We start from the raw sequence: 16891 nt of genomic DNA on the forward strand, positions 1-16891 counted from the left end.
GGATAGTGCTAGTGTATGGGTGATCACTGGTCGGCGTGGACTTGGTGGGTTGAAGGGCCTGTTTCCACACTGTATCCCTAAAACTAAGAAACACTTGGAAAGATACATGGATAGGAAAGGTTTAGAGGAATATGGGCCAAACGTGGGAAAGTGGGAACAGCTTAGATGGGTCGCTTTGGTCCACATGGGCAAGTTGGGCCCCTTTCCGTGCTCTATGACTATATGCCAAACTCCTACTAAACCCTTTTCTGGTTACTACAGATATTAGGTAGCCTTATTGGCATGGCATGGCATGTTGGCCTTCATAACAAGAGGAGTTGAGTATAGGAGCAAAGAGGTCCTTCTGCAGTTGTACAGAACCCTAGTGAGACCACACCTGGAGTATTGTGTGCAGTTTTGGTCCCCTAATTTGAGGAAGGACATTCTTGCTATTGAGGGACTGCAACGTAGGTTTACAAGGTTAATTCCCGGGATGGCGGGACTGTCATATGCTGAGAGAATGGAGCGGCTAGGCTTGTACACTCTGGAGTTTAGAAGGATGAGAGGGTTTCTTATTGAAACATATAAGATTATTAAGGGTTTGGACACGCTAGAGGCAGAAAACATGTGTAGGAAAGTGCTAGTGTTGGGGGAGTCCAGAACCAGGGGCCACAGTTTAAGAATAAGGGATAAGCCATTTAGAACGGAGACGAGGAAACACTTCTTCACACAAAGAGTTGTGAGTCTGTGGAATCTCTGCCTCAGAGGGCGATGGAGGCCGGTTCTCTGGATACTTTTAAGAGATAGATATGGGCTCTTAAAGATAGGGCAGTCAGGGGATATGGGGAGAAGGCAGGAACGGGGTACTGATTGGGGTTGGTCAGCCATGATCACATTGAATGGCGGTGCTGGCTCGAAGGGCCGAATGGCCTACTCCTGCACCTATTGTCTATTGTCTATTATTCCCCACATGCACCAATCACCACAATTAAAAACCAGGAAGCAGAAGGATTTCAATACCGTCACCATTAGGGCACCTGAATGTATCAATGCCAACCCTAGTGAGGAGGAAGCTGGCCTTTCAAGGCATGTGCTCACCCACTCATGCTCCCGGTGGCTGGAGTAAGCTGGAACAAGCATGCTGCACATCAGAGGGAGCTCGGTCTCTGCTGAAAGGCCTGTCATTCAAGATGTGTGGGAAGGAACTGCAGATGTTGGTTTACACACCGAAGATAGACACAAAATGCTGGAGTAACTCAGCGGGACAGGCTGGATCTCTGGAGAGAAGGAATGGGTGACGTCTAGATCGAGACGCTTCTTCAGACTGAGGCTCAGACTCAGTGAAGAAGGGTCTCAACCCAAAACTTCACCCATTCCTTCTATCCACAGATGCTACCAGTCCCTCTGAGTTACTCCAGCATTTTGTGTCATTCAAGATGGCAGCTGACCCACGCCTTCACTCCATATCACTGCCCTGTTACGATCATTATCTGTGGCCTGCAAGAGGCGGTCCACAATCTGTTCACTCAGCCTCAAGTCCCATACAAGCAGAAGGCTGCTCAACGCTCCTTACCCAGCTGACAGGTCTTCCCGATCCACTGCCCCGGGCAGATGCACTCAAACCCATTGATACGATCAATGCAGGTTCCACTGTGGGCACACGGAGTAGATGCACAGTCATCGATATCTGTTGGGAGAGGCAGTCCGTCAGCGAGGGGAGTAGGCGGTGGGGTGGGTGGAGACAGGGAGGGGGACACACACACAGGGGGACGCACACACACAGAGGGGACACACACACACATACAGGGACACACAGACACACACACACACAGGGACACACACATACACAGAGGGACACACACACACACACAGACGGACACACACAGAATGAGGGGAACAAAATGAGGGCGCAAAATGGGAGTGAACAAGAGCACGAGAAAACGCATAAGGGATGAGAGAGCATCAAATACTTTTCACTGTACCTCGGTACACGTGACAATAAACTAAAGAGAGAGAGAGAGAAAGAGAATGGGGAAAGAGGAAAAGAAAGAGAGAGAGAGAAAAAGAGAAAAGAGATGGGAGAAAGAGAGAGGGAGAGAGACTCCAGTCATCACCGACATCAGTGAACGTACCGATGGCGCAGGTGTTCCCATTCCACCCCGCAGGGCACTGGCACTCAAAGCCGGTGGGGATCTCGTGGCAGGTGCCCCCATTTGCACACGGGTTGGATACACACGCATGCTCGGCTAGAACCAAAGAGGAAAGTCAGGCGGAATTAGAGCAGTACTCACACTTGCCCCCCACCTCAACCAGTTTCAATAAACAACCCTGACCAAGAGGGCCTTCTCCATGAAGGACGACTGGGGTCTAAATCCTTTACAGATATGATCACAGTGAGCTGGAAACCTGGATCTAAGGATGATCAGAGGAGGCTGTGCAAGTTAAGAACTCTCGGGCAGCACGGTGGCGCAGCACTAGAGTTGTTGCCTCACAGCACCAGAGGCCTGGGTTCCATCCTGAGCACGTGTCCTGTCTGTACGGATTTTGCACGTTCTCCCAGCGATCTGTGATGGTTTTCTCCAAGATCTTCAGTTTCCTCCAACACTCCAAAGACATTCAGGTTTGTAAGTTAATTGGCTTGGAATAAATGTGATTTTGTATCCTAGTGAGTGTGTGTGGAATAGTGTCAATGTGCGGGGATCGCAGGTTGGTGCGGGCTCGGTGGGCCGAAGGGCCTATTTCCGCGTGGTATCTCTAAACTAAACCAAAATAAACTCGAACCTGCCAAGTTACCAGGGGATGTACAGCACAGGTTGCTACCGCTGCTCCACCAGCTCCAACTCAGAGTTTCCAACGTTCCCTGGCCAGACTCAACAAAGTCAAGAACATGCTCAAAACCTCCTTGAAGACAAAAATGTTCTTAGGAATCCCTGGGCACAATCCCCGCTGCTCTGTTTCTATAGAAGATGGAGGAGATAGCAACTACTAGCGCAGGCAATATTTAGACAGGTACATGGATAGGACAGGTTTGGAAGGATATGGGCCAACTGGCCAGGTGCGACTAGTGTAGCTGGGACATGTTGGCCAGTGTGGGTGAGTTGGGCCGAAGGGCCTATTTCCACACTGTATCACTTTATGAATCTCTGTGACTCTATGACACCAAAATTCAGTTCATCGCTGAATACTCTGTCGAACTTCAGGTGTAGAAGGGCCAAATTCCACGCTGTATGATTCTATGACTGAGTAATAGAACAGGTAAATACACACAGTCTCTTGCCCAGAGTAGGTGAATCGAGGACCAGAAGACATGGGCTTAAGGTGAAGGGGAAAAGATTTAATAGGAATCTGAGGAGTAACCTTTTCACACAAAAAGTGGTGGGTGTATGGAACGAGCTGCCAGAAGGGGGTAGTTGAGGCTGGGACTATCCCAACATTCAAGAAACAGTTGGACAGGTACATGGATAGGACAGGTTTGGAGGGATATGGGCCAAGCGCAGGCAGGAGGGACGAGTGTAACTGGGACATGTTGGCCGGTGTGGGCGAGTTGAACTGAAGGGCCTGTATCACAGAGTTGTGATTCTGTGGAATTATCTGCCTCAGAGGGCGGTGGAGGCCGGTTCTCTGGATATTTTCAAGAGAGAACTAGATAGGGCTCTTAAAAATAGCGGAGTCACGGGATATGGGAGAAGGCAGGAACGGGGTACTGATTGGGGATGATCAGCCATGATCACATTGAATGGAGGAGCTGGCTCGAAGGGCCGAATGGCCTACTCCTGCACCTATTGTCTTTTGTCTATGACTCCCTGTGACTCTGCAATTCAGTTTGTCGCTGAATACTGTCTACTTGTAGAGGTGGAGAGTACACCGACTGGTTGCATCTCGATCCGGTTCAGGAACGTGAACACGAACGCCCAGGAATAAAGGAGGCTGCAGAGAATGGTAGACACAACCCCGGTCCCCACCAGCTAAGTGATCTACTGGAAGCACTGCCTCATAAAGACAGCTGATGCCATCAAAGACCCACATCACCCTGGCCTCTCTTCTCCCTTCTACCATCATGAAGGACGTACAGGAATCTGAGAACCGCGACCACCAGGTTCAAGAACAGCTTCTCCCCAACAACTATCAGGTTCCTGAACACTGCACTCCCTAATCACAACTCAACCCCAGCAACAAGGATCTACTGTGGACTTTGGCAGCATCATGTACCTTGGTTGCCTAGTATTACTGACCATTAATTTATTGTATTCTTGATTATTCTTTATTTATTTGCATGTTGAGACATTAATTGGGCTGTAACGCTGCAGCAAGTAGGAATTTCATTGTTCCCTGGCTCGTACATATGATAATTAAACTTGCTCAAAGAGAAAGGGGGGTGGGGGGGTTTCAGGATACCAGTGAGAACATCATGTCCATACGTCAGAAGACCATGCCAGGAGTGGACCGCCTTATGACACCCCTTTATGACACCCCTCACCAGCCTCGACATTTAGCCCATCCACAGTGACCTCGGCAGCACGGCGGCGCAGCGGTAGAGTTGCGCCAGAGACCCGGGTTCCATCCTGACTACGGGTGCTGTCTGAACGGAGTTTGTACGTTCTCCCTGTGACCTGCGTGGGTTTTCTCCAGTTTCTTCCCACACTCCGGTTCCAAATAAATTTCAAGATCTTTCTTTATGTTTACAAAGCCCTTAACGGGCTTGCCCCCACCTACATCAAAAGTCTGCTTACCCACCACACCACCTCCAGGTCCCTCAGATCGGCCGACTTGGGGTTACTGACCATACAGACCAGTCTAGGCATAAGCTCAGGGGCGACCGCGCCTTTGCGGTTGCAGCTCCTAGACTGTGGAACAGCATCCCTCTTCCCATCAGAACTGCCCCCTCCATCGACTCTTTTAAGTCGAGACTTAAAACTCAACTTTACTCTCAAGCCTTTCTTGACGTCCTCTGAGGGAGGGCTATATGTATGTATTTATGTATGTACTTAATCTATGAACCACTGTTGTTTTTTAAATGTGCTATAGAAATAAAAGTGACTTGACTTGACTTGACACTCCAAAAGCATGCAGGCTTGTAGGTTAATTGGCTTTGGTAAGTTGTAAAAAAATGTCCCTTGTGTGTAGGACAGTGCCAGCGTACGGGGCGAGCGCTGGTCGGCGCGGACTCGGTGGGCCGATGGGCCTGTTTCCGTGCTATATCTCAACAGTAAAGAAGTGGACAAGAAGCAAGTCCCCTGCCGACCGCGAGAAACTTCCCAACAAGGTGATCCTTTGTTCTTTGTCCCCATTGGAATAATCTTTGCAAATATTTACCCATTCCCTTTTAAACACGGCTGTTGCTTCCACGTGACAGCCTTCAGTGTAGAAATACGACAAATCCTATCCTTGAATATTTGCTCCCCTCCTTCTGACTCTGTGAGTAAATCCCACTCATCACCACTGCACCATGCCTCACCCCACAGCCCATCCTCTCCTCTTCAAGCTCTCCACTCTTGTACACCTCCACAATCCTCAAATACTAGCCCCAATCATCCCAAATTTTAAATACAAATCCAATCGTCAACAGTGAAGGACTGTTGTTCAAAATGACTTTCCATGCCACTTTTGTTTAGATTAGTGATACGGCGTGGAAACAGGCCCTTCAGCACACCCGTTCACACTTGTTCTATGTTACCCTACTTTCTCATCTACTCCCTACGCGCTGGGGCCAATTAACCTACAAACCTGCATTTCTTTGGGATGTGGGAGGAAACAGGAGCACCCATACAGTCCTCCACAAAGATCTCCTCTAAAACCTATCTGCCGACCAGCCTTCTAATGAAATGCCACCTTGTTACAATGGACTGAGCAAATACTGAGTGATGGAACCAACAGAATTGTGCCTCTGGATATAACAGGGCAGTAGAGCACAGGAACAGGCCCTTCAGCCCACTAATCTATGCTATCTGCACGTGATCCACACCCCTCCATTTCCATCTATCTAAAAAGCCTCTTAAATGTAACGATCATATCTGCCCTCCACCACTACCCCCAGCAGCGAGTTCCACGCACTTATCACCCTTTGAATATTGCCTCAGGTGGAATATTGCCTTGGGGGAACGGGTTGCGTTTTTTAACTTTAGAAATTCAAGTTTAAGAAATATTTAGCAGCTAAAATCCTTGCTGGCCCATCTTGCAACAAAGTTGTAATCGAGGAACACTCAGTCCTTCCTTTAGCTGAACGGGGGGAGGGCGCAATTGCATTCTTTTTTAAAGTCCTCGACGCAAGAGGATGGGGAGGCAGTGCTGGGGGATACGCCCCTGCACACTTGGGGGCTATGGGTGAGTGGTGGAATATGGGGGGACGGGTGAGTGGTGGAATATTGCATTGGGGGAAAGGGTTGCGTTGGGAGACAGGGACAGGGACCCCGTGTGACAGGGCCCAGTTGGTCTAGTCTCCTTTAAACTTTGCCTGTCTCACCTTAAAGCTATGCCCTCGTCTGATTTTTCCACCCTGGGTAAAAGGTTCTTACTGTCTGTTCCTATCTAAGCCTCTCCTAATTTTATGTAGTTTGGTTGCATTACCAAATTAAAGAAAGACACAGAGTAACGCTGGTAGACAAAAATGCTGGAGAAACTCAGCGGGTGAGGCAGCATCTATGGAGTGAAGGAATAGGTGACGTTTCGAGTCGGGACCCAAAACGTCACCTATTCCTTTGCTCCATAGATGCTGCCTCACCCGCTGAATTTCTCCAGCATTTTTGTCTACCTTTGATTTTTCCAGCATCTGCAGTTCTTTCTTATACAGAGTAATGCTGGAGTAACTGTGGGTCAGGCAGCATCTGTGGAGAACATGGATAGATTAAATTTTGGGTCAGGTCCTCTCTTCACACTGATGCTGTCTGACCCGCTGAGTTACTCCCTCACATTGTGTCTTTTTTTTTTTTGCACCTGCAGTTCCTAGTTCCGACTTTTATTAAATTAACGGGTAGTTTCACTTGCACTGCGTGCTGTTCACTTACCGATCTCACAGGTCTTGCCAGAATATCCTTCGGGACATGCGCATTGGTATTCATCGGGTTCAGTGTTCATGCAAGTCCCTCCATTGATGCAGGGGTGATGCGTCCCGCAGTAATTCAAGTCTTCGGGAGGGAAGAGAATTATTGGTTGAAGTTAAAGGGTCAGACGCAGAAGCCATGTGCACACACCAAGCCCTCCCCCCTGGCTGAGATACCAGACATTCAGCTGGGTCCGTGGACAAGTGACAACTTGTCATTTGTCCCAAGGCAACTGAAGGCCCATTAATCATTGACCGGCCAGGTGCATGGTTCACTTTTGCACAAAGACTTAAAATAGTGCTGCTTTTGAACCAAACTCTGTCCTTAAATGTGAATGGTATTATTAAAGTAAGTCATTGTATTTTAAAAGGAATTTCAAGTATTACAGATAGACAGGGAACTTCAAATAGTACAGGTTGTTTTTTTTTTTTGTTTGTTTAATATATAATTTATGATGCTTTTATAAGTCATATACTAAGATTTTATATGTATTTGATGGTGTTTTTATATGCAATGTATTTTTAAGTAAATGTTGTCCCTTGTCTGGACCATGTGTCCAGAATAACATTTATTATTATTATTATTATTGTTATTATTATTATTAATACTGAGAAAAACTGATTTGTAAAGTTAACCAAACTCTGTCCTTAAATGATGATGATATTAATATTATTAAAGCAGTCACAGCATTAGAAAGGAACAAATAGTGCAAGTTGTGTAAGAAAGAACTGCAGATGCTGGATAAAATCGAAGGTAGACACAAAATGCTGGAGTAACTCAGCGGGTGAGGCAGCATCTATGGAGAGAAGGAATGGGAGACGTTTCGGGTCGAGACCCTTAAGGTCACCCATTCGTTCTCTCCATAGATGCTGCCTCACCCGCTGAGTTATATAGTGCAGGTTGTTTGATACTGAGAAGAACAGATTACGTTATTTAACCAAACTCTGCCCTTAAATGTTGATGATTCAGCAGGTGCTGTATTACGATGCAATTTCAAACTAGTGTAGGTTTTCTGATATTGGGGAAAAGCATTTGGGAGGTTAACCCAAAGTTTGCAGTTTTTGAGGGGATCAAACTAACAGAACACGAACAAGCAGGACTGAGAAACCAGAGATACACACAAAATGCTGGATAAACTCAGCGGGACAGGCAGCATCTCTGGAGAGAAGGAATGGGCGATGTTTCGGGTCGAAACATATTCTTCAGGCTGAGAGTGAGATAGTTTACACGACTGAACTGTACACAAAGATGCGGGGAAGGCTGTCCAGAGTGGGGAGATTAGAGTTAGAGGTGTATCACAGAGACTGGAGCAATCTGATGAAGGGTCCCAACCCAAAATGTCAGTCTGAAGAAGGGTCCCGAATCAAATGTCAGTTTGAAGAAGGGTCCCAACCCAAAACGTCACCCATCCTTTTTCTCCACAGATGCTGCCTGACCCGCTGAGTTACCCCAGCACTTTTCATCTATCTTTGGTATAAATCAGCATCTGCAGTTCCTTGTTTCTACCTTCCTTGTTTTGCCAGGTAGGAGAGAATATGGAAAGGGACGCAATTAAAATGATCTGGGTTTTGATACACGAGTCGTCAAAACTACGTAGAATGAAAAACTTCTGTGTTAAATGGAACCATTATGTGCGTGACTCAATTAGCCATTCCCGCATCTCTTCAAAGGCAGGAAACAGCTCAGCCCAGCACTTTCAATGAGATGTAATGGTGGGCGTGCAAACATTTCAGCAAGGCTTCCTGTTGAGGTACAGCTTTTGCTCAGACTGGAGTGGAGGCAGCAAAGAAAACTGGGTGGCAGAATGTTGGCGTGTCCGACTGCCAGCACGGAATGGTGACTGGGAGCAACGCCAAACTATGAACACACTCTTAACAACATGGAGACCGGAACAATAAGTTCCAATAAGCATTGATTGCAAATAATGCAGAACACAGAAATGGAGGATATGGTGCAAATGATCCATGCCAGATATCCGCCTTGGTCCCACCTCACCATCGGCATTTTCCATTCTCTTACCCCCTTGTGTTATTTGCTTCCTCTGAAGCGGAATTATACCAGTCACCCAGACACTCTGTCTGGGACCAAAGATAGACATAAAATGCTGGAGTAACTCAGCGGGACAGGCAGCATCTCTGGAGAGAAGGAATGGGAGACGTTTCGGGTCGAGACCCTTCTTCAGGGGAGAGGGAGACACAGAGATATTGCAGGGTAAGTGTGAAAATAAGAGATCAAAGGGGACGAGGATCAAGTAAAATGTTGAATAGATCATTGTTAGCTAGGGGAGGGTGACAACAAGGCGCACCATGTAAAATTTAATCAGGAGGACAGTCAGACTGGTCGGAGAACTGAGATGGAGGAGTGATGGAGAGAGAGGGAAAGCAAGGAATACTAGAGGTTAGGGAAATCAAAATTTGTGTCGCTGGGGTGTAAACTGCCCAAGCGAAATATGAGGTGCTGTTCCTCGAATTTGCGCTGGGCCTCACTCTGACAATGGAGGAGGCCCAGGACAGAAAGGTCAGTGTGGGAATGGGAGGGGGAGTTAAAGTGTTTAGTAACCGGGAGATCAAGTATGTCTTGGCGGACTGAGTGAAGGTGTTCAGCGAAACAATCGCTGAGCCTGCGCTTGGTCTTGCTGATACAGAGGAGTCCACACCTGGAACCGAGCTACCTATTCTCACCCCTCTCTGGTAAAGCTGTTTCACCAGCATGTCTCACTGCATTGATTGGTGACTGCGCAGTATTTATGAAGCTCAGCACGGTAGTCCAGCATGGAGGCAGGCACAAATTCCTCTCGCCATGTTGTGGACATTCAGGGGAGCAGGCATGCTGCTGGGGGTGCTCAGTGTAATCAACAGATCCCCACATACACCCTTAACATATATCGACACAGGGCGCCCAGCAGTAGAGTTGCTCCTGACAGCGCCAGAGACCCCGGGTTCAATCCTGACTACGGGTACTTATCTGTACAGTGTTTGCACGTTCTCCCCATGACCCGAGTGGCTTTTCTCTGGAAGCTCTTGCTTCCTCCCACACTCCAAAGAGGTACAGGTCCGTAGGTTAAACGGTTTGGTATAATTGTAAATTGTCCCTGGTGTGGTGTTAGGATGGTGTTAGTGTGCGGTGATCGCTGGTCGGCACTGGCTCAGTGGGACGAAGGGCCTGTTTCCACACTGTGTCCCTAAACTAAACTAAAACAGTCCAGCACAGCAACACTCTTCTGCCCACAGTCCATGCTGAACATGATACCAAGTCAGTCTCTGCCTGCACATGATCCACCTCCCTCCATTCCCCGCACATCCATCCATGTTCCTATCTAAAAGCCTCTTCAATACGGCTGTCATGTCCGCCTCCAGCACCACCGCACCCCACCGCAATGCGTTTCACACACTCTCCACTCGCCGTGTCCTGCACAACTCCTTCAAACTTTGCCCCTCTCACCTTAAACCCATGTCCTCTAGTCTTTGACCTTTCCACCCTGGAGGGGAAAAAAAGCTTTTGACTGGCTACCCTATCTATGCCTCCCATCATTTTATATAGTTCCATCAGGTCTCCACTTAGCCTCCAAAGTTCCAGAGTAAACAACCCCCAAGTCTGGCCAACTGACACAAAATGTTGGAGTAACTCAGTGGGTCAGGCAGGGGATATGGGGAGAAGGCAAATTAATGGAAAATATACTTAGAGATAATATATATAAGCATCTGGATAAACAGGGTCTGATTAGGAACAGTCAACATGGATTTGTGCCTGGAAGGTCATGTTTGACTAATCTTCTTTAATTTTTTGAAGAGGTTACTAGGGAAATTGACGAGGGTAAAGCAGTGGATGTTGTCTATATGGACTTTAGTAAGGCCTTTGACAAGGTTCCTCATGGGAGGTTGGTTAAGAAGGTTCAACTGTTGGGTATAAATGCAGGAGTAGCAAGATGGATTCAACAGTGGCTGAATGGGAGATGCCAGAGGGTAATGGTGGATGGCTGTTTGTCGGGTTGGAGGCAGGTGACTAGTGGGGTGCCTCATGGATCTGTGTTGGGTCCTTTGTTGTTTGTCATGTACATCAATGATCTGGATGAAGGTGTGGTAAATTGGATTAGTAAGTATGCAGATGATACCAAGATAGGGGGTGTTGTGGATAATGAAGAGGATTTCCAAAGTCTACAGAGTGATTTAGGCCATTTGGAAGAATGGGCTGAAAGATGGCAGATGGAGTTTAATGCTGATAAATGTGAGGTGCTACACCTTGGCAGGACAAATCAAAATAGGACGTACATGGTAAATGGTAGGGAATTGAAGAATGCAGTTGAACAGAGGGATCTGGGAATAACCGTGCATAGTTCCTTGAAGGTTGAATCTCATATAGACAGGGTGGTAAAGAAAGCTTTTGGTATGCTAGCCTTTATAAATCAGAGCATTGAGTATAGAAGCTGGGATGTAATGTTAAAATTGTACATTGCATTGGTGAGACCAAATCTGGAGTATGGTGTACAATTTTGGTCGCCCAATTATAGGAAGGATGTCAACAAAATAGAGAGAGTACAGAGGAGATTTACTAGAATGTGTCCTGGGTTTCAACAACTAAGTTACAGAGAAAGGTTGAATAGGTTAGGTCTTTATTCTCTGGAGCGCAGAAGGTTAAGGGGGGACTTGATAGAGGTCTTTAAAATGATGAGAGGGATAGACAGAGTTGATGTGGACAAGCTTTTCCCTTTGAGAATAGGGAAGGTTCAAACAAGAGGACATGACTTCAGAATTAAGGGACAGAAGTTTAGGGGTAACATGAGGGGGAACTTCTTTACTCAGAGAGTGGTAGCGGTGTGGAATGAGCTTCCAGTGGAAGTGGTGGAGGCAGGTTCGTTGGTATCATTTAAAAATAAATTGGATAGGCATATGGATGAGAAGGGAATGGAGGGTTATGGTATGAGTGCAGGCAGGTGGGACTAAGGGAAAATAATTGTTTGGCACGGACTTGTAGGGCCGAGATGGCCTGTTTCTGTGCTGTAATTGTTATATGGTTATATGGTTATATGTTATATGGTTAAGGCAGGAACGGGGTACTGATTGGGGATGATCAGCCATGATCACATTGAATGCCGGTGCTGGCTCAAAGGGCCGAATGGCCTACTCCTGCACCTATTGTCTATTGTCTATCTCTGGAGAGAGGGAATAGGTGATGTTTCAGGGTCGAGACCCTTCCTGAGAGGGAAACTGGAGGTATGAAAGGGTATCTCTAATCCAGGCGGCGTTATGGTGAAAGTGACACCAAACAATAGCCTCAAGAGAAGACTTACTTGGCATGTACGTACCTTTGTCACACAGCAGACCTCCCCAGTTGGTTTCGCAGTTACACTTCCACGGCTCCACACACGTCCCGTGGACACAGCCTGGGTATGGGATACACTCGTCACAGAACTGTCCCTGCCATCCATACAAGCACCTGGAAGCAGAGGGTGAAATGAGGTTAATACACATCCCAGGTGCAAAGTACATTCAATACAATCTGTGACATTCAGTGTGTAGGAAGGAACTGCAGCTGCTGGTTTATAAAGAAGATGGACACAGAATGCTGGAGTAATTCGGCGGGTCAGGCAGTTTCTCTGGATCCTTGTAATAAAAATCATTCCCTCATCATGTATCTGTACACTGCAAATGGTTTGATTGTAATCATATATTGTCTTTCCGCTGACTGGTTAGCACGCAACAAAAGCTTTTCATTGTTCCTCAGTCCACGTGACAATAAACTAAACTGAATTGGAGAAAATAGGTAACGTTTTGGGTTGAGACCCTTATTCCAACTAAGTCTGAAGAAATGTTACCTATTCTTTTTCTCCAGGGATGCTGCCTGACCCGCTGAGTTGTTCTATAATATTCAGTTGACTACTGACTGGTCAATGGCAGAGATTAGTGTAGATGGCTATTTAATTGTGGGGCCAAGGGTCTGTTTCTTTGAACAAAGTCTGTCATTTCACATTTCTTTGAACTCTGGATGAGTCCAACACCTCTACCGAGTCTACGGAAATCTGCCATGTCTCCAATAACTCTTACAAACTTCAACACAACACTGCCAGGCTGCATCACAGTTTTGTACAGCTCTGCCCAAAACCGCAAAAAATTAGACAGTTGTGGATGTAGCCCAGTCCATCACACAGACCACACTCCCCACCATTGTAGATGTAGCCCAGTCCATCACACAGACCACACTCCCCACCATTGTAGATGTAGCCCAGTCCATCACACAGACCAATCTACACTTCACGCTGCCTCGGGAAAGCAGCCAACATAATCAAAGGCTTGTCCCACCCCGGTCATTCCTTCTTCTCCCCGCTCCCGTCCGGCGGAAGGTACAGAAGCTTGAAAGCGCACACCACCAGACTCAGGAACAGCTTCTTCCCCTCTGTTATCGGGCATCTGAACGGTCCTTCCATAAGCTAGGGTATTGTCCAGATTTACCAACCAATTCATGGCAGACATTGGAGTGTTTCTATGGAGCTGTTTGGCCACATAGCTGAGAAACATAATCTGCACTCTGTTATTTCTCTTCATTCTCCCTCGTGTACATACTTGTGCTTGGCTTGGTTGTATTCACGTATAGTAATACTTCATTTCCTTGGATAGCACTGCAAATAGAAAATAAGTGGCGGAGTAGGCCATTCGGTCCTTGGAGCTAGCACCGCCATTCAATATGATCATGGCTGATCATCCAAAATCATTACCCCGTTTCTGCTTACTCCCCATATCCCTTGATTCTGTTAGCCCTAAGAGCTATATCTAACTCTCTCTTGAAAACATCAATATGCATAATCAATATGCCTCTACTCACTGCATGTCCATGTGTTTTATCAAGAGTCTCTCATATACTACTATCGATCTGCCTTTACCACCACCCCTGGCAGACTTTCCAGGCACTTATCACCCTGTGGATTAAATAAATCTTGCCCCGCACATCTCCTTTAAACATTGCCACTCTCACCTTAAAGCTATGTCTTCTAGTATTTAATTTTTTCATCCCGGGTTCTGACTGTCTACCCTATCTATGCCTCTCACAATTATATATACTTTTATCAGGTCTCCCCTCAAGCTCCAGAGAAAACAATTCAAGTCTGTCCAACCTCTCCATATAACTAATACCCCCTAATCTAGACATCATTCTGGGAAACCTCCTCTGCACCCTCTCCAAAGCCTCCACATGCTTCCTGTAATGGGGCGACTAGAACTGCACACGATACTCCAAACACAGCTGAACCAAAGTTTTATAAAGTTGCAACATGACATCCTAACTCTTGTACTCAATATCCCGACAGATGAAGGCAAGTGTAATCTTAATAAATCTGGCAGGAGGCACAGTCATCAGAGAATATCGATTTACAACAATTAGCAGAGACAACATCTATTTTAAACATCTTATGACAATCCAGATCTCACTGCCCGCAAAAAGGATAGAAACAAACACAGCGGTACAATTACAGGAACAAGCAGTCAGAGTGGAATTAGATGGGATATCATTTTAACTGGAAGCCACTCGGACTTGAATAGTTTCCAAAAAGGAAACACACATTCACACATGGACACACACATCGACACACAGATACGCATGCACGCGCGCACACACACACACAGGCACAAACACACACACACTGACATGCGCGCACACACACACACACACACACAGACATGCACACACATGCACACCGACACAGGCACACACACCGACACGCACGCGCACACATACCGACCTGCACGCACACACACACCGACATGCGCACACAGACATGCACACACACACCAGCATACACACACCAGCATACACACACCAGCACACACACCAGCACACGCACCAGCACCAGCAGGAGTAGAGGTTTATCTGGTGAAAGGCTACTTCAGCTATTGTTGGAGGGCGTCAGGGATCTATTTATACTGTTGGCAATGACTGAACACACAGCTGTCTCTCAGCATCATTTAGGGGACAAGCTGGCTTAGGTCATCTTGCAGAGATCAGAGTCATTGTATCCCCATGTGGAGTCACTGTAGAGTCGAGCACCAGTTGGATGGTCTTGGTTTAAGACCGGAATCGATCGTAAACCATCATCCAGGGAAAGGGATATTCCATACACACCACTATCAATAAGCGAGTTCGGTATTCCGACTGCGCATGCCCAGGTCATAGGTCACAAGCGAAAAACACTCTCGGCAGCCGTGCCGCGGAATGGACATAGACCTGCGCTTCATCCACAGCCAGGATCGATCCTGGGTCTCCGGCGCCGCAATTGCTGCCAAACCGTCACTGGACCATCCCCGTCCCCTCCCATGTGCCCCCCGCCCCCCCCCCGGGGGCGGACAGAGACGTCGGGAGTCAGACGGGAGCGGCGCCCCCAGGCCCACAGCGCTAAATTCAGCTCAACTCTGCCTGTTAACCTACCAGCCCTGCCTGGACTTAAGGGAACGACGGCGCAGGCTTATAGTCAGCACGGAGAAGCAGCGCTAACTCCACGGCTCTGGGCAGGCATCCCGTCAGACCAGGCAGGGCTGTAGGTTAACCTGGCGGGACAGGGGACGGGGACGGGGATGGTCCACTGGCGGTTCGGCAGCGATTGCGGTGCCGGAGACGATCCTTGATTACTTGCGTTTTGCGGAATACCGAACTCGCGTATACAAGATCAAATATACAGTACATATCAAATGACCTGAGCAACTATAATCTTCTGTGGAGTGTAACTTTGGTTGCACTATGGACTTTTGCTTTCACACTGTTATGGTTATCTAGTACATTTCCTATTATTGCACCATTATATTTCCCACCCATTCAAAACACACAGACCAAGCTTTACATCACTGTTAGCATTGAAGTTAGACACAAAATGCTAGAGTAACTCAGTACAACAGCTGGATAGAAGGACTGGGTGACCTTTCGGATCGAGGCCCTTCTTCAGACTCGGAGTCACGGGAGGGGGAAACTAGAGATATGGATGGGTACAAAACTCTTCAAAAAAGCTTCACTCTATTTCAAAGTCCATGGCTTCAGGAGGTAAGAGTATTTAATTGTCATATGTACCAAAAATGAAATTCTTACTTGCTGTAGCTGAACAGGACCATAAATGCAATAACAAGCAGATAATATATAATAATCAAACATGCTTAAGAAGGAACTGCAGATGCTGGAAAAATCAAAGGTAGACAAAAATGTTGACTTTGTCTGGTCGGAGTGAAATGAGAGTGTGGTGTGGATCTGTTATGATATTCGTAAGTTCATGAGTTATAGGAGGAGAAGTAGGCCATTTAGCCCACCCACGTCTACTCCTCCATTCAATCATGGCTGATCTATCTCTCCCTCCTAACCCCATTCTCTTGCCTTCTCCCCATAACCCCTAACACCCGTACTATTCAAGAATTTGCTGCTTTTTTGATGCATTGCCCTCCATCGATCCCTCAATGGTGGGGAAGTCAGTATTTATGGTGGACTGGGTGGTGAGTCACCAACACAATATTGTTTATACAGCACCCGTTAATGTAGGAAAATAACCCTTGCCACATCACACGACGACACAAAGGCGAAGCGGCAGAGTTGCTGCCTTAAAGCGCCAGAGACCCGGCTTCCATTCTGACTAAGGGTGCTGTCTGTGCAGAGTTTGTATGTTCTCGCTGTGAGAACTCCGAGTGGGTTTCCTCCAGGTGCTCCGGTTTCCTCTCACGTCCCAAAGAAGTACATGTTTGTAGGTAGACACAAAATGTTGGAGTAACTCAGCGGGTGAGGCAGCATCTCTGGAGAGGAGGAATGGCCCTCTGTAAATTGCTCCCTGGTGTGTAGGTAGTGGATATGAAAGTGGGATAACATAGAACTAGTGCGAAGAATGGTCTTGACTCAAAACATCACCTGTTTATTTT

At 47.1% G+C, this 16891-nt stretch overlaps 1 protein-coding gene across 3 annotated transcripts in view; it reads right to left on the bottom strand.

The window, feature by feature from the left end:
* Positions 1–16891, bottom strand: part of jag2b (jagged canonical Notch ligand 2b) — a 185388-nt gene that overhangs the window by 39727 nt on the left and 128770 nt on the right. For all 3 annotated transcript variants that reach the window (XM_055640249.1, XM_055640248.1, XM_055640250.1), the window contains 4 exons: positions 12319–12449; positions 6981–7100; positions 2112–2225; positions 1553–1666 (listed from right to left, as the gene is read on the bottom strand). In XM_055640249.1, coding sequence (XP_055496224.1) covers positions 1553–1666; positions 2112–2225; positions 6981–7100; positions 12319–12449 — 479 coding nt within the window. The remainder of the gene's footprint in view (positions 1–1552; positions 1667–2111; positions 2226–6980; positions 7101–12318; positions 12450–16891) is intronic.

The sequence above is a fragment of the Leucoraja erinacea genome, chromosome 9 (assembly GCF_028641065.1).
Source record: "Leucoraja erinacea ecotype New England chromosome 9, Leri_hhj_1, whole genome shotgun sequence".
Lineage (NCBI taxonomy): Eukaryota > Metazoa > Chordata > Chondrichthyes > Rajiformes > Rajidae > Leucoraja > Leucoraja erinaceus.